The following is a 25016-nucleotide window of genomic DNA, read 5'->3' on the forward strand; positions in this document are numbered from 1 at the left end:
TCAACCACACAATCCCCTATAAGAGCGCCTTGGGATTGCTAGAGCAAGCTCTGTCCACTTGTGAGGGAACACCAGTACTGTTGGCACAGTATATCTCGTTTTGGTATGCTACATAAAGAGCCGGCTTCCTATAGATATAATAGAAAGTTTATGATGCATATAGTAGAATGTTATTTTTAAAGATGCAAATCCATGTGATGGACATCCCGCACCAACAGGGTTCAATTATAAAGAAACTGTGCTGCTTTGGAGAGGCTTGTTCGTCTTTTTACTGCTTAAATTGATAACAACATGCTCTAGCCTGCCACATTCTGGTGAAGTTGTTCTCCTCACCAGGCCTTAATTAAACAGAAAACAATGGTACACAACCCTGAAGTATCGGCATTTGCTAATAGTACTTAAAATTCCTAATTATCAACACTCTTAATTAAAATGTGTGAATTTGGAGCAAGTTTCAGTGCTTAATTTGTAACAGAATAAATGCTGGGACCCAAGTTTCACTCAAAAGCCTGCAGGAGCACTGAAGAAAACTGGGGTTGCCGGATACGAAGGCTGTGTTGTCTTGATTCCTCCTCATGTCACTTTCATCAACTGCCTTCAATGCAACATGCAACTGCAATCTATGCCCCCCCTATCTTACCACTGCGGGTTCTTTTTCATCCCTGCTTTCTCTGTATTCACTGTTGTCTCCTCTTTCTCTTTCTTTCCTCCTTCTCTGCCTTTATTTCTCTTTTGTGCTGGGTCAAAGTCTGATAATGAACAATAATAGTGGAACCCACAAAATGAGAGCCAGTGGGCCCCACCTGAAACCACTGGCTCAAATTAAGCACTGGACTGAGTGGGCCTAATGGACTCTGAATCATACCATGTACAGGTGATTTAGAGTTTTCTTGGACCTACACAGTGTTTTAAGATTTCCTTTCACTCTTCCATCTTCATTCAGGGACTCAGGTTTCATGGCTTTCATTTCCAGATGGTTCCAGATTTAACACAACTGCCTAGAGTGGGGCTTCCTGAAGAGTTTCCAAGAAACTTCATTTATTGCCCCCCTAAAAACAACCTAAATCCAATGGTCCCCCAACATCCTTCCAACATCCTACCAGAGATGGAAACCTTCAATCGCTGAGGGTTTTGTTGCCCATTGTGATTTTACCAAGATATAAAACAACATAACCTAACGTAAATATTTTTGTCTGTCCAATTTACAGCAACTGGTATTGGTGTATGAAAACATTACCCAAACCTAGGGGGTAAATCGAGGTTTTCATAAGATATAACTTCTTGGTAGTTTTTGTTATATACATTTCCTTTCCAAGCTCTGCATTTCTAAGCATGCACATGACAAAAATATGTTTTTGTTACATGAGCTATTGAGAATGCCCAAATACATGTCAAACTATCTTAAAATTAATTTTCTAGTAATGTAAAGCATAATTAGATCTTTCCATTTGAGGTGACTCAAAGCGGTTTGACTCTAAGTCACTCATTTGTAGGAATCCTTCAAATTTCTCATACGTTGCCAACCACATAAAAATATTTAAGCCTAGTACGGTTCAAATGATTTGATTAAGTTTCATTTGGGAATTATTAGGGTTAAAATTAAGCTATGGGATTTTTTTGCATTTTAGTGAGGGACTGTTGAACAGACTCTTGGAGCAATGAATATCCTTGTGTGAACTGCCTTCGTAAACGGCAGGTGATTAACACCAGGCAGTAAGCGGGAGAGACCTGCAAAGGGAAAGTGTCAGACCCGACATAGAGTTGTCTGCAAACATTTCTTCAGATAATAGGGAAGTTTGCAAAATACTGGTTATAAACCAAATTACTGTTAATGATTCTCCTGTATAGCCTTTTAATTTCTCTTTATTTATATAGGGTGCCCGGATAAATCCTCTCCTTTCTGTATATGCTTTCCATGTACTGGAATAACAAGAACTATTAATGGACTATACACGAAGGTCACCTAATTTGGCTATAAACTATAAGACTACTTCAAGGGAAGTCCCATTCGCTGATGAGTCCAGCTCATAAAAATTGTTTTTGATGTTAACCCCTTCGATGCTGCGCAGATTCCGCCGCTGTGCTGACGGAATCTTGCGCGGGCGGGGTCATGACGGAATGGTTCCGTCATGAGCACAGCTCAACCGTGGGTCATGACGGAACCATTCCGTCATGAGCACCGAAGGGGTTAAATGCATCAACATTTATTCAAAGTTTATTCTTTTTGGCGCAAATTGTTGCTGATAGACTTGGATCACATGGGCACAACATGCACATGCAAGTCTCTCATTGTCAGACCATTTATTGATATTGTTTTTAGGTATGTAAAAAAAAACTAAATAATTGATTCATAAATGTCTCTGATGTTAGAAAAAGGTCCATACACCAGCTACTTAATTAACTGTTTGATTCATGACTGATTGAGACATTCATGCTGTATTTCTTGATGCTACCCAATGCTTCTTAAAGGACACCACCCATCAATTCAACATACAATATTGTTGTGGCTCAATATTTTTGGACTTGACAACACCCTTCACTGCTTTTTTTACATGCACCTCAAGGGAAGGGCCTGTTGGTGGCCGAAGCTGTGTTTCAAAGAAATTCAGATGGGCTGTTATACATTGCCTCCTCAGCTGGTCACCCCATACTTCAAGAAGAAATGCATTGGTGGAACCTCCTTCTCTATACAAACTGCAAAATGAAAGTACTGGCAGCCAGTAAAGTGATGAGGTATCAAATCACCCGAAATTCAAAAAGTACCAGAGAATAAAGAACTCGTTCCTCTCAAACTTATGATGTTGATGCACACTTCAACATGAGTATTCTATGACCAGAAAAAAAATATAAACATCAGGTTATTTTGGACTGCTCCGAGCAGAGATCCAAATCCAATTCTCAATCAAGAAAGGTAGATATGGCCACGTGTGTATCTATCTATATCTCCTTGTACTTCAAACACAGACACATATATCAGACATTGAATAATTGGAAATAAGAAAGGGAGATTTAGAAAAATAACATTGCAGGACTCTGTTTTCCCCCTAGACTTTCATTCAAGCAGAGGTCATTTCATGATAGACTCCTAAAATAAAGCCAATATTAGCTTAAAAACTCGGGAGGCTCCTGCTTGGAATCTGTCTGTTGGCATGTGTGTTATATAATATTGCAGCATCACAAGAAGTGTACACCCCCACTCTTCACACTTTTAACAAAACACTTCCAGCATTGGCCACACCCATGTTCCACACACCCTTGCAAACACAATAATAAAATATATTAATAGAAAAGTAATTTGCTTTATCCCTCACTTATCTTCACCCACTAACCACCAAAGTGCAACAACTATGTGAGGATAAGAGCACCACTCTGGTCATCAAGCATGACATCAAACTGGTTCCTACAAAGGTCACTCTGAAATTCACCATGCTTACATTCAAGCACTCGGTACACTGTAGTGTGCTATATGCTGCTAATGCTCTGTGATCCTTTGTCCAGGATATGAAGTACTGTATAACTGCAACTACAATACAGTACAAAGCAGTACTATTGCCACCTAGGCTCTTTCATAGTTGTTTTCACTTATTCCCTGGCCCAAATGAGCCTGGTACATACACCCACCATGCTCCTCTGGTGTCCCTCATGCTTCAGCGGTGTCTCTGTTGTCCCAGTGTTTTTCTATACCTGTGCCCACCAAGCAGAGGCATAACACAAAATGATGCCCCGCTCCACCCCTGCCAAAATGTGACAAGGGGGACCCAAAGTCTCCTATATCTTACAAATATTTAAAGGCTTTTGGCTGAATGGGGGCCTCCAGAAGGTTGTGGACTCCCTGACGTATTGGGGGCCCCCTGTTCCGCAGGGCCTGCAGGTGCTTGTCTTACTCCCCTGTCACCAAGCTTTTGAGTCCTCTTTGTCCCCATGTAATTTGCACACACTTCTCTTATAGTCCTGTTAGTTCCCTTGTACTCATGTGTCCCCAATGATACTACCAGTGTCATTTAGTGTCCATTGCCTGTGCTCCTGCGGGTTCCCTCACACTATTAGTGCAATCTCAATGTCCCTGCTCTGTGCTCACAATGTTGATGAGGCCCCCATACTCCTGCTGTTTTCCGCTGCGACTGAGTACCTTATGTTCCTAGTTTATCCTCCATGTTCTTGAACGAAAATGACTTCGAAAGACAATTAATACAGAGGTTTCCATGACTTTTACATGGTCTAATCATCAATCCCTCCCCATTGAAAATAGGTCCTTGGGTGCATATGGGCTCTAGAAATTGCCAAATCAAATAATATAGATACACCATGGGCTGATCTTTTTTATTACCTCCCGCTCCCACCTCTTGACAAGGTGCGAGGGACTTGCAGTGTCTTGCCTGATCCACTAGGCATAGGGTCAAACCACCCTGAGCCACCTCCTATTCACTTGCATAATATGTCTGAGGTGGTTTGTCTTAACAAACTATCTCTCCAACAATGCATGTAACAAAATGCATTTTTGGGAAGGCAGACATAGGGGTCTTGCTTCTCCATATTTTCTCCATACACCACCAGATGTAGTTCCTGGACCAAATATGTTCGAAAATACGTCATAGTCTACTCTACTCTGTTTAAAATGGATGTTAACAATTGGTCAAGGACCCCATGTCTAGTCAAGTGATAGTTATGTTAATAAAGGGCAATAGATACAATTCAATTTCCGGCACTCTGTTGTGTGTTTTCCCAGATTAATATTAAAAAAAAGTGGCTGAGGGAGGATAAGATTTTGGAAGCGTGGACTATGTATTAATTATGGAAATCCCAGTCACACAAATTGTACTCACGACGACATCGAATCTTAACAGTTCTGTCTCGAATTAACGGACACCCACACAAACTGGGGAGCATATGTTTGGAAATATTACAAAGAAGGACGCCTTCTCATATTTCAACCAACGACTTAACAGCTGAAAGGTGGCAGGCATCAGCAATCACCTTTGGTGACGCGCTCACCCTTGTGTGTGTGAGCCGCTCACTGCTTGCTCCCTCTTCCTCCTTGCTCAATGCGCGGTGGAGCGCGTGGGGGGAGGAACCTGGAGGTCTGCCACTAAAACCTGATTGGCTGCTTGGCTTCCCCGAACTGCAGCATTAACCTATAAAACGAGGCCGGGCTGCAAACGAAGATCAGAGAAACAGCAACTGGCGCAGAGCAGAGTTGGCAGTAGCATCAAATAGGAGCAGAAAGTCCGCACGAGCGCTGCAGAAGGAGCTTCCGTAGCCGTTTGTACCTGGAATTGGGAGTTCGAGTTCAGGAACAATGTGCAAAGGTCTGGCAGGGGTCGCTTCGTTGCCGGCAACATGCCTGAAGAGGTACGTACAAAACGTGCACTTATTTTGCTAGGAATGCACACTCAGCGCTGTGCATTTTGTTACAACGTTCGAAATATATTGGTTATAATAAGCTGCCGGCTCCCAGGTCGAGTGAACAATATTCCTAGGATACTTCAGTCAGCGATGGAAGGGTAGCACATGGAATATAGTGATTCGCGCATGATGACGCAGTGTGTGTAAATACAGAAGCCGGGACTCAAACCCACGTCTTCTTTTTATAAGTCAGAGCAACTTAGCCAGCAGGGCTGTCTCTTCTGCTTTCATGAAAACATACAAGTGAAACTGCTAAATACAGCAAGCAGGCGTGCAGTAAAATGCAGTCTGATGTGTTACTATTTTGTACAGCTGGTCGCCCCGTAACAAATATTTTCTTAATCAGGGGAACATTTACATTCTATTGCTATGCAATAAATACAGCAGTCTCTGCATGCACACAGAGGGGCAGGTACTTTTTGAAGCCTTGCTCTAATATTAGTTTTTTCTTTGAATCACGCACGTTTGAAAAATAGAAGTGCTGGTGCTCTGCGCCAGAGTACCTGCTTGTTTCTAAGAAGTGCAGGTACTATCCAATTAATAGTATTACGTCACTCTTGAGAAGTGCCGGCTCTCTTCCTCTCTTAAAACAGTGCCTGCTCCTCCGTACCGGACAGTACCGGCCCCTTTAAAGCACCGTGGATAGAACAGTTACAAAAGATATCAACGGGAACCCGTTTTTGGGGATCTGCTAAAATGCAATGAAGACTATTCGATTTGCCTCTTGGAACTAGTCGTTGGCGTCTAATTGTGTTATTTGGTTTTGGTTGACCATGATTTTATATTTTTCTGATGTGAATGCATGCTTTAATATGACACAAATTGGTACATGAAAACAATTTGTAATTGGCCACCTGGAATTTCGGCAAGGGAAAATGCATGTGTTGCGTATACATCTACCTCTGTAAAAAGTGCCATTAGCTTGAAATCTGTAACCACAAAAACATTTCAACCAAGTTTACATTTGGCGCTCTCGTTAGCTAGATCTGTCAACAACGAGAGCACACAGGTGGGTATTCTATCGAGAAACTCGGGGTAATATTCAACGCTGATTATGAGAAGGGAAGAAAAACACGCGTTCAGGGTTCTAGAGAGATCTCAGTACCTCAACCGTCGCTGTTAAGAAAGAAAACAGTTTTCTTGGATGTATGGCCAAAAATGTGTCAAAGGTTGTATCATTGCACATTCATTGTGCTTAGTGCAAAGGAGAATGTCTTTTAATTTGGTTCCAATAAAAGCAACAGAAAAAAAGTTCAAGTTATATCAGTCATGATGGTTTACATATTTTTGGACAATTCTGAAAACACGACTGGTTTTGTAGACAAGCCAAGGTTTAGTTTTAAAATAATTTCTGCAATTAACCAAAGCTCCATTACATGTAAAAAAATATGTATGGTTGGGATTGGTGAACATTTGGATATACACTGCACCCATTTCCCACATCGTTTTGTATATATTCCAGGAGTTTGTGCATGGTTTATATAATTAAAAAACTGGTTTCATAGTACTTTGAGCAAGGCTTTCCACTTGGTCCGGTGGTTTCACAAAAATGTGGAAATGACAGAGAATTTCTCATAATAATAGTAACAACATTTAAATTACTGCCTTCAGAGGTCCCATAATAACATATAGTGTTGATTTGTACTAGATCTACAATATCGTGTAGCTAGATTGGCTCCTGAGGCGTGATTTAAGAGAAAAGCCCTAGTGATCTTTTAGCTCCTATTTTGTGTATTAATTTGAGAATTTAGTAAGCTCACCTTGACAGTTTCTGTCTTTGAAGCTCATAAATGATCTACACCAAAATTCCAGAAGTTATTTTTGGGTGACTAGTAATGTTTTTGCAAAGAGCTGTATTTAGAGGGGCTAAAAGTATGTATGCATTAGGAAGTGCAGCTATATTCATTTGTTGTGAAAGAATAGTATCAAAGTGGCCATAATTTTATATCAAGGGTTTACATCGAAAACACACAAAATACAATGAAAATTGCTTTAAAATGTTGTTTGGGTACATCCGCTTTTTATCCACTTGTTAGGAAATAACTGACAGCTTTGGCTACCTACCGCAAAGTTTAAAACTGTCAAACTTAAAATCACTATGTTTATTTTTTGTACATGCACAGCTGTAAATTCCAGGAAGTGGTGATAAAGATTATAGGACAATTGTGACAAAATGATGTTACATCACTCTTGACAGAGTGTTATTGTAGGTGATATAATTAGCCATGACTTAATCCTGGAAAGATGACGTGGCTTCGGTCATATTAGTTCAAGTATATCAAGACATTTATGGTGTGAACAAAAGCAGAAGTAGTGGTTTATCGGATAGTTCCACTCCCAGAGCAGATATCCAGCCATTTACTACAGACACATTGATAAGTTTGATGCCGCGTGGTAGACCTATGTCAGCCTGGGGTGGGGACGCAGATGGGGTGAGATACACCTCTGCAACGTGGGAAGCCAGCTTTCTTGGTCTTCGTCTAATGCTATCACTGGGTGAGAGGTCAAATCAGAGGGGACAAAAGCAAATGTTTTCATTGATCATGGATGTAGCTTAATAACGGCAAAAACTGCTAATGTGTAGTGGAATCTGTAGAACGATAAATTGTTGGAGCCATGGTTGTTGAGGGGCAAGAACCAGCTGCAAAAGACCTTAAAAAGTAGTTCCTGCAATCTTATATGAGCCAATCGGTCTAAGCTTCCATATATGGGCACTCATTGTAACCTGATAATAACATTTGCTTTTTAAAACCTGTGTAGACTGCTATGTAGGAATCAATGTTACTTTGACAGTGTGTTAAGTGCTGTTCAGTCTTGTCAATGGGATAATGTAGAGATTACGTGAAAACTTGGTCATTTCCTTTGAGCCCACAGAATGCTGTAGTAGGGGCAGCCATGTGTGTTGCCCCAAAATGAATCTTCTCCTCAATTTCGTTTGTTGTGATGAGTAAAGAACGCAGTGGGACTTATCCACATTTTGCCGCACAGTGCAAATAGTCACCACCCCCTTGGACCAATGAACCCCACAGGTCTGTTTTAAAGCCTTTATCAGGAGCACCTCAAGGGAAATCTGGGCACAGAGACACCAGTGTAGGGTCCAAACGCTCACTGAGGACCTTGATGCTTTTTGTTGAATGACATCTTAGCAGACAATACTCTCTTCAAAGGCATACCGATTCTCAGCATTTACCTGAGGATTTTTTTCAGGTTAGAGATAGGAATATTTTTAATTGTGGAAAACATGTATTTATGGGTATCTGCAGGCGTTTTTGAGATTTTGTGCTATACGTATCACATACCCTACAAAACGTAATCCAATAGAGTTTGCAGTCAAAGAGGAAAGATGTCTGGTTCGTGTGCCCACTTTGAGCTGTAATTTGGCTCAGGACTGCAGTAAACATATTGACCAGTTGTGCCACATTTCGAGGTGGACTTGCTGCAGATTCCTTGTGAGCACACTTCAGCCAATTCCTAAAGCTTGAGACCGAATCCACTTCTCTTTGTTCCATATTGAACGTATTTGTTCGCCATAACTCATTTTGTATGCCTTTTCGTTTTAACAGAAATGTTGTCAATATGCATCCAGTATCAAAGCGATTCATTACATTTTCAGTGGAAAGCTCACTCGTCTCAGCAGCTGCAGTTATTGATTGTTGGGTTTCTCTTCCAACAGCCCAAAGCGACACACAGATTCCATCATGAGGCCAAATTAAACCGTGAACCATCAACCATAAATTCAATATTTATTCTAAGACTTTGCCACAGTGTAGAACCATCAGATCGTTAGAAAGGTATGCTTTTAAAGCGCACCTAAATAAAATAATAGCACCTATTGGCTATTTTATTTATATCAGTCTGATGCATCCTAAGTATATCTACATTCTAAACACTCACAAAATGATTTCAGGGGATATGTTTTCAAAGTGGCGTTGTTCGATGAATAAAAGGTGTGCATCCTTTATCCTTAAAACCAACTCAGCACACCCTTTCTTCTTCAAACCATTATGTAGTCAAGAAACACAAATTAATTTAATAAATATGGAAAGAACAAACAACCATTAATCAAAACAGATGTAGTCCCTCGTAATTGGGCTGTCGTTGAATTATATTGTTTTTTCATAAACCGAGTTTTGCCCTATTGCCGCAGACATCAAAACTCCCTATGCAAGAATACCACTAGAGCAGCAAATATCTACTTTACTAATCCTGAGGCAGAAATATCCCCTTTCTGTGTACAGTGTCCAAACCGTGTTGTGGGCCAGTACAGGACCTTCAGCACACAAATGCAATATCCGGCATTGCTTGGCTTCAGGTGGAAATTTTAGTACTACTTTGTGATTATGCATTATTTGCACGACTTATGAATTTATTGTAAGTACTGCCAAAGATTTCTAAATATTTGGAATGACCCCAGTCTTTTGCCTTAATTAATACATTCGGTTGCACTGTAGCAGCCAGCTACAGCACTGAACTTCTAGGATAGATCAATTTATAATTTCTCGCCTCTTTAAGGTTCTATATCTTCCTGATTGTCAGGGCTAAGCTATTAAATGATAAGCGAACACACAACAATTAGCTTAGTAATAAAACTGCACACATTTCAAAGACCAAAATCTGAATGTATTTAAATAATAGAGTACTTGAGTTACGTTATTAGTTTCAACATGTTTCGTTATTTCCTATGGATCCTGTGGGCCTGTTCCTGGACAGCCACAGTTGAGACAACACATGGTCATAATTGAGGAAAGAGGTTCAATCATGCCACAGGAATCATAGCTCAGAAGGAAACAGTTACGTGGTGGAGTAGGAGGCTGCTTTCAGATGAGGTATCTAGAGGCCTATTCAGTGGTGTGAGTCCAGGTTTGAGCGGTTCAAAGAGAAGAAGTCATTAATGAGCTCTTGGATTTGGCTGTAATATTAGTATGACCTGAACTCTTATAATGATGAAATCTGCAAACAACAAATGATGTTTAGTCTCAATATTGTGGAATACGTTCTAGCTGGCAAGACTTCTAAGTTTGATAAGTACAGTCTGATCAAGACAGAGTGCAAAATGCATGTCACATGATCAAATTCTAGAAGATCTGACCATCTGTTGCTGATTAATTGTGTACTGTTGAGTATGCTTATAGTATAACTTGCGATTTACAATGCTTTGAGATATTGGCAGTAGCAAGCATGTATTATAAAAACTTGTCATAGTTGCAAAACATTATTTGAATTTAAATCTCTAAAAATTTCCAGTCACTAACAATATTGTGATTTCTTTTTTTCAGTGCAAAAGATATGAAACATCGCCTTGGGTTCTTGCTCCAGAAAACAGAGCCATGTGATCAAGTGTCCTGCAGCAAGAAAGACAAAGCAGCCCAGACTCAGAAGTAAGTGTTCATTTTCAGTCACATTTTTTTCTGGTAGCACCGCTCCATGGTCCCATCTTTCTTCTGTGCTTTCAGGCGACCACAAAGACCAAGCAGACATAATGCCACGTGCAAGTCATTATCTCTGAAACTGAGCTCTTGAAATCCAATGTTCTATAAATTAAGTAACTCTGTGTGGCCAAAATGGAGAGCTTCTATAACGGGTGTTTGAAGGAAATCTAGGGGAACTCAGATTGCTTGCAGTTGATGTAGTTCAGAGTTTTATTCAGGACCCATAGAGCAAGACAAAACTAGGCAGCTACCACCAGAATCAGGCACCAGATTGACACTGCCAGCTGGAGAATCTGCCCCTGTCCTTGACAAAGTGGTTTCAGATAGCCACATTGGCCAGGAGATGGGAACCATGGTTGCCTAGTACCTCTACCAAATGTAGTTACCACATTCATGGGTCAAGATGCTGGGCATTGGGCAAACAAAATAACCCAAATGCACCAATGGCAAAATGCCTGCGTAATAAATGTTTAACGTAAGATAAGTATCCTCCCCCAGGATAGGAAAATGGCTTGCAAAACCCTGTTCAGTTAAGCTGGGGAAAGAAGACTTTCTTAGTAGTATTTTCATTATGACTATTTACTCTACATGTAAATGGAGCTTTGAATATAAACCATTGCTTTTCTCTTTGCAGGCTAAGCCAGGAGGAAGTCAAGAAATGGTCCCAAGGCTTGGAAAATTTGATCACTCATGAGAGTAAGTATTCTTTCGAATTCCTCAAACTAACTTTCCTGAAATATTCTGATTTACAAATTAAATGCTTTACCAGTCTCGGCATTGAAAGGTAGAATGAGACAGTTGATTAGATTTAGGTCCGCTTCACAGGACAATCTACAAACTGCTCGGTTTACAAACTGTCTTTCATTTTTATATAGGTTGTCATAGTTCGTGAGGGAAAGAGCAGGAGTCAACTTAAAAAGGGTTGTATGACAGATGAACCTATGGATAAACCATGTGTGCCTAAACAACACAGTCCTAACAACGAATACGTCTTAACCACACATTGCTTTCCCACGCATGCCTTCAGCATGCAATTTTGTTGTAAAGGCAAGATAATAAAGTGATATGCGTAGTAAAGATCACACCCCAGGGCCCCCTCCGTGAGACCCTAAAACCCGTCCCCATCCCTCCAATCTTACCGTCCCTGCCCTAAACTATCCTGACCCCCCCAGCCCTAAAACACAACCCCCAACCCAAAATACTATCCCGAGCCCAGCCTTCCACCCCGAATCGTAAAACTCACCCCTATGTCCTAAAAACAACCCTGCCTCCATCCCTGAAAACTGTCCCCCCCCCTGCCCTGAGTCCTAAAACTCAGCCCCATGTCCTAAAAACTGCCCCTACCCCAGTTCCCCTACCTTGAGCCCTAAAACTGCCCCAGCCCTGATAAGTAACCTGACCCCAGTAACCCCCACCCTGAGCCCTAAAAGCTGACCCCTACTCCTGAAAACCACCCTTCTCCCACCCTAAAAACGGTCCCCAGCCCTAAAAACTACCCCGACTCATCCCAAGCCCTAAAACAATCCCAAAAACCTATCCCCACTTACCAGACTGCATCCCGGAGCTTCCTCTCCCGATCCTTCCTGTTCCTCTCCCCGCACATCCACACATCTAGACTGAGCACTGGCTTAAACATGCATATGCATGGTTAAGTCATATGAATGGTAAGGCATATGAATGGTTAAGGCATAAGCATGGTTAAGGCATATGCATGGTTAAGGCAAGTGTGGTTCCGCTTACGGCTCAGCCTGCGTTGCAAAGGCCGTTTCCCCTTAAAAAGATTTCAAATAATGTAGCTGCCATTTGCCTGTTAATAATACAACCTTTCATAGAAGATAATGGCATGAAACTGTAGTATATGTCACCACCACCTTCTATATTGATTAGTCTATATTCTTCTTCCAATGAAAATTGGCGCTTGTGCTGAGATTGGAATTATGAGTTGTGTGGTTATTACCACACACTCACAGTTTTTCACTGATAGATTATGCATTTTAACCCTCCTGAAATGTATTGGGAAAATGTGCAACCTCAACCCATGTCAGTTTTCGGTTTGTTGATGTGCGGTAATATAGCCATCCGTTGAATATGACTTGGAAATGTTTAGTCTGCATAAGAAAACGCCAATTATCATTAATTTTCTGAGTGTCTTTAACAAGCGCCTAAATACTAAATAAAATGTGACCATTGACAGATTAGTTGGTTAAGAAAGATACTTTGCTGTGGGCTGGTGGATAAAATGTTATGCTAAATTCTGGGACCTGGGTTCTAATTGTGGCCCTGACTAAACTGTGTGAATTTGGGCCAAAAATATAATTCTCCCGTTACCCAGAATATGTGAGGTATAGAGTCATTGTTAACTGCAAATGTGTATGTTTTCAACTGATACACTATTCTTCTTTGCTACCCAGAGAGTCCTTGTCTACATAAAACAGGGAAAGTCAAACATACTTAGTGCATACTTTGCAAAACGCATTTTTTGCCTTGCCCAGATACAGGGGCCACTGGTGGGGCGCCGGGGCCCCGTGTCAGGCAGGCAGATCGGTCCCCATGCCCTCCCCGTAGCCCCAGGCGTTAAAAGCCTGCCTGGGGTCAGCTGCGAAGCGGGCAACTGTTTATGCCGCAGCAGCTCACATTGGACTCCTATGGCGGGTGGCTTTCCCGTAACGACAAAATCCGAAATATATATTCACTTGAGAACCGCCACAAAAATCATATTCATACACCATACTGCCTTCGAAAAAAAACACCTACTAGATTGCTCGGGTAAAATATATTTCAGTAGTGAGATGTGTAAATTGTGGCCTTGCTCCCTAGCAGGACGTGAGCCCTTCGTTAATTATACGCACGCACAGCGCCCTCTTTCTGTGACAATGTGGAACGACGACAGCTATTATTGCGGAGGGACCCAGAGAGGCACTTGAACTAATTGCATAGTTTACTCAATGTTTGCCCATTTGGTAGCGTGGTAGATTACACAAAGTGGCTGAGTGGGGCTAATTTGTTCGGAGGTTCATTTCTGTTGAAGATTACATTTTGTTATTTTGTACTGTGTTGCTATTTCATTCCATTTCCTTTTGTAGCAAATCCTTCTTTTCTGCAGCAACTTTTGCCTACAGAGGCAAAATACAAATACTGTTTTTTGCAGTAGCTAAACCGCAAAGACTGCTGCTACAAAAAATGGAGCAAAATACACACGCTTCAAATATGTATCAACAGCTCATTTGGAAATGCACTGTTAAACTGTCAACCTCGTTGCAATTGCTTGATTTATAGTTCCAGTGCTTCTGTGACTGTAGGGCTTCCTGTCACGTACGGTTTGAGTATAACCAGGAGGGTCCGACGAGATATACGTGACGCACACAAGCGTTTTCGGGATAACTCTCCAGACGCTTCTCAATTTAAAGTTTCTTAGGTCTGAGGGTCAAAGCCAGGGAGCTGAGAGACTGGGAGTAGAGAGGCACGGGCTGCGCCATATGCGTCACTTCCGTCCGCGCGCATCATAAGAAGAGTTCAGCTGTGGTATCGGGCTATGCTTGGCTTGCTGCAGCTGCTGGGGCGCAGTGGCCCCGTGTCAGGCAGACCGTTCGGTTCCCATGCTCTTCCCGTAGCCCTACGTGTTGAAAGTCTGCCTGGAGTCCGCTGGGAAGCGGGCACGTGTTTATACAGCAGCGCTCATATTGGACTCGTATGGCGGATGTTTCCTAGAATCTCTCCCTCTCTGACCCTGTAAGGAGGCCTTTTCTTTCATCCTTCCAATGATTGTGTTTCATCCACTCATGTTACTGGAAGCGCATCCAAAAATTTGAAAGTAGTGAGTTGTAAAAAACAAAGATAAATAGTTCTACTGAAGTCGTGAAATCTTTTAAAATACATCAATGTTTCTTCTACAATTTACCAGCCATTAACAGAGGGATGAATGAAAATAAAAAAAATAAAAAAGAACAGCTGTATCTAGGATGTAAGTCTCGGGAGGAAAGGAGCTGGTTTTCGGAATGCACAAGTGACCCCTCCCACCACCACACAACAGTACAGCGGTTGTAACTTGGTCCTATTTCTAAAGAATCAGTGCAGTGCCCAAGTCCGCCGAGGGTGATGTGTTAAGATAAAAACCATAGACACATTGTAGCGCTTTGTATTTTTTATTTTTTTGCAGTTGTATATAGCGCGAAATTGGTCCGAAGGAGACCAGATTATGTTCCACAATTTTAAACAGAAGATTGAGTGATTTGTCCGGGATCACAGGATGTTGTAGTTACTTTTCGCTGCCCTGTTTGGCATATTGGGTAAACTTGGTTCTCTGAGGAAAGGCCACAACAGGCCTTTCGAAGCAAACTCATTGACTCAGCTGAGTTAGTTTGTAGGTCACCAGCAGGACGATTTTCGACTTAACCCATGCTTGCCGAGACAATTATGCCCTTTTGCATGCTACAGAGAATGCATTAATAGGAATTGCATTGTAAACAGTGCCCACATTTGCTGATTTATCAATACTTACCTGGATCAGGCTAGAAGTATAATCAGGATGAGCCTCCATATTTAGAAAGGTTAGCACTAAAACCAATCTAGACATACCGGAAGCTTTTTTTGAGATGTCCTTATAATCCACAAGGTGAACTTGACCAAATCTCTCTGAGTTCTGGTTGCAGATGAGCATCTATAAGATGCACCACCATAGTTCCGAGCAACCGCTAGTAAAGGGTAGCCAAGCTTACTAACTTTTGAAGATGTCTTCCACTTCAGATCTTAAGTAATGTACCCTGGGATTTTCTTCTGGCACTGATGAGTAAGTCTTGCAAATTTGCCTTTTGGTGCCTGCACTAAACTGCAATTGGTGTAATAGGGTGCCCATGGTCACACAAAATGCGTTTTTTTTGTTGTTGTTCTAAATGTGTTTCATAACCCATAAGTGCCAGGACACCAAGTTTTATTTAGTTCATTGTGATTTTTAGCCCTGCCTTTCATTCACTGTTCCTTTCAGTGTCCCCGTCAAATCCTTTTTAGGTCTCGGCTGGCGTTGGAGCGCACATGCGCTCCTCGCCTCGAGACTTATAGTAAACAAGTTACTTTCCATTGGGTTGCATCAGCGTTTATGGTAAACGCTGGCTTCTCATTGGAAAGGAGGGTTTTTAGTTGCCTCCCTTTGGCTTTTTGCTGGACGGGCTCGCCTGATTCACGGCTGTCGTGAAGACTTTTCTTATCTGCTTGTTTATTTAACAAGCAGATAAGAAAAGTCTTCACAACAGCTGTGAAGCAGGCATGGAGCTCTGAAGCGCACGGGGTCACGGGGAGGACAAGGCAATGGGGAGCGCTTGTTATACTTGGGCCTCGGTATCTCAACTGAAAAGTAAGGTTTCTTAAAATTTAATCTGGTGCATAATAATATTAAACGTGTTTTGCCTAATTCCGTAGCTATTACTAACGGCTGTCTACTGCCACCTACTGGCAGAGATTTCAATACTCTATATACTAAACGAACTGATTCATAAACAAACTCCATATTATTTATAGGGCATATTAAGAAAACGGGGAAAATATCTGCGTTACATTGCAGTAGAAAAATAGTACGAGGCCTTGTGAATTCTTTACAGGAGGTGCAAACCCAGCAAATATTTTGTGCCCTTTAGCAAATGACCAAGGGGCTTGTAGCTTGTCACGGGGATGTCTTTTCCATTTCCCGGCAGAATCTGTTGCATCTGAAGAGATTCCAATTCTCAACACAGCAGCACCGGTGGAAAACTCAAAGTATTTCACTGGAACAAACCAAACTAAAATAGTATAAAACTGAGGGCGTGATCGTCAACACAGTAATGCCAAAAAGCCGACATTATCATATGTTTTTAAGAGGCTCACTAAATGTGTGTGCGCACTCCTCTATGTCTGCCAGCACATCGTTTAGCTCCTCTGACCGTGACACTAAAGGGTTACGCGTACAGACCCGATATTACTGGCCAGGCCAGTCAGAAATAAAGAAATGCGATTGAAGCATGTCATTTCACGTCCATGTGCTTTTCCGTTAGTTATTTTCCTGTCTGTACTCACTACTTGGAACTGCCAAAGACATGGTTCTTTTCTTCGCGAGGTGCAGCGTTGCCTTGCGGTCTTCGGCTTGCAGATGGAGGCTGTGACAATGTGGTAATGTGGTTCTGAAATGGTGACACTTCCCAATGACTGACAATGCACCTTTCAGCACTACATCCTCCAGCGGCGCCCTCTCCTCTCTTCTTCCCACACACATTTCACTTCCCATTCTCTGCCGTCGCTCAGACCCACTGTGAGACGACAAAGAACATTCTCCCAGGTTGAAAGTTAAGGTTATGAGACAAAGGTAGACGGTTTAAAGCACTGCAGTCGCCTTTCAGCAGAGGAAGGCAAAGGAATTTTCGAAGAGTGAAGAGACAACAGTATATTGTGTGTGAAAACAGCCACGATATTGTACTGTCACAAAAATAGCAATCTTCAAAGCATCCACAGCTTATAGGAACCACTAGAGGTCCGCTTCCTTTCATCTAATCCCGGGTTTAAACTGGTTTATCAAGCACGAGTTGAGGGGCACCCATAACTGAGACCAGGGGCGCAGTTAGACAAGAACTATTTTGGGGGGGGCTAACACTCCCATCCAGGGCTGGCCCTAGCACTGGTCGCACACGGTGCAACAGTCTTTTCTGGCACCCTATTTCCTCCTTTTCCATGAATTCCCTCACTACCACTCACCAACAATGCAGCTCATCTCTCTATAGCACCTTTCTGACAAACATTTCATTTTAAGGAAGAGCCGTCGAAGCGGTCCAACTTCGGATCTTGTCTGTCCCTTCCTATGTGCTGCATAGCCTCTGCCCCCTTCTCTCTATCTCTCCACAGACACACACACACACACACTATATCTATTTCTCTTTCGTTATTGCTTTCTTTATATCTATTTCTCTTTCGTTATTGCTTTCTCTCTCTGTCACTCACATTCTCACACTATCTCTATTTCTCTTTCGTTATTGCTTTCTCTCTGCCACACACTTTCTCACTCACACACAAACGCGCATCCTTCTTTCTCCTTCCTTCTTTGTCTCTCCATTCTCTCGGTTTTCACTTACACACACACATTCGCAGAGCTTATTTCTCTCCATATGTTCACATACCAGGCGTGTCACGCAGTTTCGTGCGTACTTTCCCTCCATATTAAAGAATAGTAGATGTTTCAGCACCCAGGCTAATATGCTGCATTGCTAAATACATTTAAAGTCCCAAAGGTGAGACAGATGCATTGCAAATGCTTGTTTTTAATCAGTGCTCAGCTTGACTCCCCTTTCACCCATAGCCAATCGCTCACAGTACTGTCCTGTAATCAGCATTTTGTGTTAGAGATGCTCTGGTGTTATGGCAACACTTAATGAAGTCCTCTTCTGCTCCCTCAACTTAAGCTTGTGCTATACAAAGAACCATACGAATAGAGTTATGAATGTAGTACGTATATTTTAGCATTTTTTCTTGTAAAATAGATTGTCTCTCCAGTGTCTGTTAAAAGCAAATCCAAACTGCTTACCAATGGCTGAAAAGAGTGGTAAACTCAGCCTATTTTCTGTTGGGTGTTGTGTGGAAAAAATAATGAAGACGAATTTAATTACTGGTGGTTTGGATAAAGTGACAGCAATGTTTTTTTCCCTGTTCATTCTAGGTGGTCTCTCTGCTTTCAAAGCGTTCCTCCAGTCCGAATACAGTGAAGAGAACATTGAGTTCTGGATCGCGTGTGAGGATTACAAGAAGATCAAATCTGCGGCAAAGCTCGCCCCCAAGGCTAGGAAGATCTATGATGACTTCATCTCAGTACACGCCACCAAGGAAGTAAGTATCTGCCCCTCATCAGTAGTCACCCTGTATTTGAGGAGGTAAAACTGCTGGGGAAATACTGCCCATGTGGTATTTCCTCAAATCTATTTTGCCTTCCCATTACGAGTTAAGTAGGTCAGAATAAGAGGTTAGAGGCCAGATGCGCTAAGAAATGTGTGGGTGCCCAGTCCTCTATTTTAGCATTTGTGGCTGTTAAAATGCTGTTTCCTTACCCTGTTTTAGGAGTCAGAAAAGTTTTTCGAAATCCTAATATGGGACTCCGAATGGATACAGATTTGGTGTTTGGAAGGGTTATTTTTTAGGTGTCCCTTCCAAATTTCGAATCTGTATCTTATGTATCAATGTTTTGTGAGCCAAATCAGGTTACAAAACATTGAAAATGTATACAGGCTTCACAGGTGGTGGTATTCCCTTCCCTTTTTTGGATGTAAAAACACATTTGTTGATGAGTAGGTAGTTGTTCATCGGACCACTGCCAGCTCCTAAACCATTAAATGCAGTTCCATTTTCTTTAATGAAAACAGGCTGCTTTAAAAAAAATGTTTGCCTTATTGAAAATCAGTTACAGACCGGATGGTCTTCTGACGCTTGCAGGCCTCCACCTCTGTCAGTTCTTACCATTTGGTTTCAGTCGTAATTTAAAGCCAAACCAATTAATATGAACTAGGCAGGTCGTATTGTAAATCATTCCAATTCCTTTTTTCTCTGAACTGACCTAAAGTTTTACAACTAAATTATGATGGTAAAACTCAGCAACTATAGCAACACCTCAGAGGATTTAGTATTCCATTCCAAAAAGGGATGGGGGCCCCCTCGTGACACCTTCCCCTTTGTGAATGTAAAAATAAAGTTTGTTTAAGAGAAGGCAGTGGTCTGGTGCACCACAAAACTTTTTCTTTTAAAATGCAGCCCCAAATGACAACAGGCATTTTTTAAAAAAACTTTTTTTCATTCAAAATCAATCACATACATGGTGGTCTCTTGACCCATGCTGGTTACTATCCCTGTTAATTTAGCCAATCAGGTATATTCACAATTTGCAACCTAACTACTGTTTATAATATCAATTAGGAAGGTCGGGTTTTGACCCAGTCCCATTGTGTCTTTTATAAACTGACCTAGGGATACAAAGGTCAGGTCATAAAAATATTTACTGGTCGCAAAAGTAATGATTGCAAATTGTGACCAGTATTTTGCATCCACTCAATAGTACATCTGGCCCAAGCTATCACATCGGGCACCTGATTACTGGGGAACAATGGCGCAACTAGAGACAAATTTCGGGGGAAGGATACTAAAAATTTCGGGAGGAGGAGGCTGATTCTTCCAGCAATATGCAGAGTGGAGATGCAGAGGCTCTAAGAAGGAGTGAAAACACAACAAAGCCTTGTTAGCAACTTAACGGTCTTTTAAAGACCTGTGAAGTACTCGGGTGCAGCTGTGTGTGTGCCCGGGAAGCTGTCTCATTCCGGGCCGACACACACGACGGGGGGAGGCTGAAGCCCTTTGAGCCCAATGGGCTTTGCGCACCTGCTGGGGAATCATATGCCATGGTTTGTAAGATAAACCTTTAAAAATATTTTTCTCTAGGTATTTGTTTTACAGTAACAAACAGCCAAAACGCTCATTGGCTGGCAAACGCAACTCAGGTTTATAAGGACACCATAAACATGTGTCTCTTAATAAATGAAATGTCATATTACACTGGGATCGCCTATGATAACATGTGTTTCTAATAACAGATATTTATCCAAAAATAAAATGGCCTTTTTTCTAACAAATTGTTTTGCTTCTATCCCAAAAGGTAAACCTGGATTCTTACACCCGGGAGGAGACTAGCCAGAACCTCCTGGAGCCAACAACCTCTTGTTTTGACACTGCTCAACAGAAAATCTTCATCCTTATGGAGAAGGATTCCTACCGCCGGTTCTTGAAGTCCAGGTTTTATCTGGACCTGGTCCTTCCTACAGAGACTCGATGTGGTGCAAACCAGAAAAAATTCAAGGCCTACAGCTTAGACCATAGTCAGCAGATTCCACAGTGTGCCTAACAGCCCCAGAGCGGGAGGCAGACTGACTGTGGGATGCAAGTACTTTCAAACGAACATACCATACCGTGTTGTGAATCGATGATGCATCACACAGCCATAGTGTGTGTTCTCTTATGGCATTGTCACCTTAAATCCAATACTGTCTGTACAGTGAATTCTGGTGTAGTTCGCCAAGCACTGATGTGGTTTATGTTTTGGAAAAGACTCATTCTAAGGATCAGCAGAATCAGCACTTAACGGATGTATCCCACTTGGGGATTTGTAAAGAAAATCACACATTAAAAAATGAAAATGTTCTAGATGTAAAGTTCAAACAAAAATGATCTAGATGGAGAATTGGCATGGCTGCTTGAAGAGTCAGCTGATGTCTAATCTGCCCGGATAACCAAGGCACCATAATTGAAAAAGTAGACTTGAGGTTGATTTTCAAGTGGTTTGCCTTTTTAAAAATAGAAGCTGGCCTGTGAATGCAAAGTATCCTAAATCAAAACTTATTTCACTCATCCATGTCAAGCCGTTAAAGCACTTCTATGGATGAGTGCTACACCTCTATTTCTGTATTTCATATTAAAACCAAATAGCAATTATACATGGTTTTGAATGACCTGCCAACAATGGTTACCAGTGGAGGCATCATTCATTATATGTAGTTTATTGAATGTTTTCCTTGAAATTGTGTAGAAGTTTCTAGCACTGTGAGTTCTCATTGAATGCTAGTCCTAATTGGCAGCCAACAACACCTGCCATTCAACCCTGAAGGGCACCATGCTATACAGACTAAATCCCCCCCCCCCCCCCCCCAACAATATCCTAATGTGATTCGCGATTTATCGATCATTTCCATCGGCATGGTTGTTCTTACAATGCACTATTTTCATATATCGCTATAGAAAAGTTAGTCCAACAGCTGATGTGCCTGATCCTTATAATGAGAGCATGACGTATGCACTGGGATTAGTCCCCATGTTTAAGCTACTGTTGCTGCCGAGGTCTTGTCTAAATGTTTTTGGTTTGTCTTCACCATTTCAGATGTCTGTGTATTGGACTCTAAATTTGAACAAGTCCATATTGGTGCATCTTGAAAAAGGAACCGTTGTACAATGTTGCCGTCCATTTCTGGGTGCCGTCCCGATACTGGCACCCAGTATGCAGTTTGATGTGCTCTTTTAGAATTTTGTCCACTACTGTGTGTTATTTGTCAGATGCAGCACTGCTGTGGACTGCCTACTCTAAAACGTGTGTTATTTGTCAGATGCAGCACTCCTGTGGACTGTCTACTCTAAAACCTAAATGCAACCACCTTTAGGGAGTGTACACAGCTCGTAGGACGAAAAAGACAGGATTTTGTGGCATTACTGGTTTGTCTAGAAAGCTTTCTTTGCATGTTCTTTTATCGGAAGAGAGTTGAGGGTTCATCTCTAGCACAGATGCGCCCAGCATGCACCGTGGATAGAACAGAATGGTAACTATATAATTCAGGATCAAATATGCAACCCAAAGAATGAGGCAACCTATTGTATGAAAATGCCAAGAACCTCTAATGAAGAATGGGATTTTGTTCAAAGATCATCTGTGTTATATTTATATATTTATGTGTTTAGTGGTTATATTTATGGTACAAAGTGTCCTAGTTTCAAAGCATAGAATAAAATTCAACTAGAAGCTAAAATAATGCACTTTTTAGAACAGGAGGAAATCTAAAACATAAAAAAAATCAACAGGCGAGGTTGGAATTGAGAATGGACAAAATGATTGTACTATGGAATAACGAGGACAACAATATTGTGATATGCGAATATCTTGGACAGAATACTGAGGGACAAAATATCAAGAGGTAACTGTATATAGAGGAAGTATAGGTGAACTAGTCTTAGCTCCCCATCTATAGAGCTTGAAGATGCGTGTATCATCCAGGTACACATATGTGGATTTAGGTGTAGAAAATCTATACTTACATACGTTTCAATATTTTGCCCACAATATTCTGTCCACGATATTTCATGCCGTTGATAGTCTCTCCTCGATTTTCCAGGGGCACACTTGCCAAACTAAATGCTCCAAAGAGAATTGGGCAAATATTAGCCAAAGGTCTTCTCTTTGTCTACGAAATTGCCAGCTAGCTTCTAAAAATGCTACAAATCGACTAATTAATTGAAAATAAATCAATAGTTGTCATAAACGAGCCAAGTCTTCAGATAAATGAATTGTCTCATAAAGGAGCTATCAGAACATTGGATTATCATTTTGTCAATTCAGCAAAGTTTCTGGAACTTGAAACTAACTTTCTCACGTTCCACAGTAATGGATATTGATTCAGACATATGCGAAAAGGATGGGTTAATGTGATATGCTCATCTAAAATTCTTTTCACAGATAAGTAGGCCTCACTACCCGAATGTGGTTTTCATTCCCACTAATAGTTAAGATCTCGTGTACTAACAGATAAGCTGTGGCTTCTAGTGATTTGACTTTACTGAAATGCAAAGTGTCACATGAGACATTTAGATTGGCAATTTATGTTAGTCTAGCATTGTTTAAAAGCCTCTAGAACTCTGTACGTGTAAATTAAAAGTACACCTATTCTAGAATGTGATGCGGTGTTGTGGCTATTTTATTCGCTGCTTTGGGTAAATACTACAAACAGGTTTATGTGAGCATGACTCGACCACCTTTAAGTGAACGAGGAAGCACCCGTGAGTAGCCCATGTAGAGCTGAAGACGACCAGCTGTCCTAGTCTGTATGTCTTTTTATACTATAGAAGGTATTTCATCTGTACACCTCTGATTTGATTTTTGAAGACTGCTCTTGCTGTTCAATATTCTTTGGTCTTGAACCAGATATGAAAATAAAATTTTGATGCATGTACCTGGTGACCTCCCATGGAATCTTAAGGTAGCAAGCACTGGACAATTCTGAGACTAATACCCTGATTATATGTATAGGTGTGCTATCTTTGCACTTGGTAAAGAACAATACCGTGGGTAGGTTATTTATCAGGTCTGGTAAACAGCACCTATTACGAGTTTCTGGGGAATAGCATGCGGATTTTGGTGTTTAATGCCCCAAAATCTGCACAATACGGTAAATACTGTATGCTTTACCCTTGTTAAATTTCGGCTGGGTTGACCTGCCGAAATTTTACGAAAGTTGAGGTATTTTAAAAAAAACTGATAATTATTGTATGCAGTAAATAAAGCCAAACTTGTAATTCTAACCTCTGCGCAAACCCCTGTTTGCGCAGGGGTCGGAAAACGACACATTCGTAAAAGTGGCCATACATTAGCACAGCCCAGCTGGGAAATGGTTTCATTTATAGCAGATGATTTGTTTTCTGAAATATGTATTAAAATCGTGAAAACGTTTGCAATTCACAGAAATTGTATAGGCACATTAGATTCCTTCATACTGCTAAGATCCACACATCCAGAGTTGATTGCACTGAAAGGACAGCTTTAGTATAAGAAGAGAAGGGGGGTAAATCATGGCTGTTCCTGTTTTAAATTGTGGTCATTCAGGGACATTCTGGAGCAAGGCCACATGCCCGCTGAGAGGCCAGCCCTTTTTTCACAGTTGTGGGTGCAAACCGGGCAATCAGGTCATGATTAAAAATGAAATGATGTGCTCCAAATACTTGCCTTTTTACCGAAGGTCCTATCTGTTGATGCATATTTTCAGTGAAAATGAATGCATTTCCTGTCTTTAGTTCCTTTCTAAATCCTGATAGGTATGACAAATACTTGAACATACTCCTTTTTATATTATTTATATAAATTTGTATTGTAAAAATGACTATAATTATTATTGCACACTTTTTAAAGAAGATCTTTACTTGGAGTACGATGATATGAAAGACCATCTGTATCTTCATTTCTGCCGAAGTTATATTTATTGTTTGAATAAACATGTTTTATATAACCTTCTCTGCTAAATATGTTTGTGTCAAAATACACAGAGGAATGTGGTAGTAGATGCCAATCAGTTGTATCCCTGTCTTTCTGTGTTAATGGAGTTATCTGCATGTGTATTTTGTTTCTAAAAGACTGTGTATTTTATTTGTTTATTGATCAGCTAACATTCTGGCATGTAAGTGTTTCAAAACCCAGTACATCATTGTTACACATCATGTGAAGCAGAACAGTGCTGACATTGGGTCGGCCTTCTAGAGGCAGTAGTGATCTCAGATAGCTATGATTGGTGTAGCAGGAAGTCAAATTTACGTGGTTAGCAGTAAAAACCTCCAGTCAGGGTGTTAACTAATATTAATTGTCCACGCTGAAGGGGCATAATGAGA

General features: G+C 41.2%; 1 protein-coding gene across 1 annotated transcript; it reads left to right on the forward strand.

Annotated features, from left to right (window-relative positions):
- The first annotated feature begins 5160 nt into the window (after positions 1-5160).
- Positions 5161-24643, forward strand: RGS4 (regulator of G protein signaling 4). Its single transcript, XM_085601845.1, has 5 exons — positions 5161-5349; positions 10680-10781; positions 11467-11528; positions 18502-18668; positions 20479-24643. Exons 1-5 carry the CDS (start codon positions 5297-5299, stop codon positions 20722-20724), a joined length of 630 nt encoding a protein of 209 aa, XP_085457971.1. The 5' UTR covers positions 5161-5296; the 3' UTR covers positions 20725-24643.
- The last annotated feature ends 373 nt before the right edge of the window (positions 24644-25016 follow it).

Source organism: Triturus cristatus, chromosome 4_2 (genome assembly GCF_964204655.1).
Source record: "Triturus cristatus chromosome 4_2, aTriCri1.1, whole genome shotgun sequence".
Lineage (NCBI taxonomy): Eukaryota > Metazoa > Chordata > Amphibia > Caudata > Salamandridae > Triturus > Triturus cristatus.

Coding starts and splice junctions, on each gene's coding strand:
- RGS4 (XM_085601845.1), top strand. CDS start 5,297: ATGTGCAAAGGTCTGGCAGGGGTCGCTTCGTTGCCGGCAACATGCCTG. Junction 5,350..10,679: donor CCGGCAACATGCCTGAAGAG/GTACGTACAAAA, acceptor TCTTTTTTTCAG/TGCAAAAGATATGAAACATC. Junction 10,782..11,466: donor AAAGCAGCCCAGACTCAGAA/GTAAGTGTTCAT, acceptor TTCTCTTTGCAG/GCTAAGCCAGGAGGAAGTCA.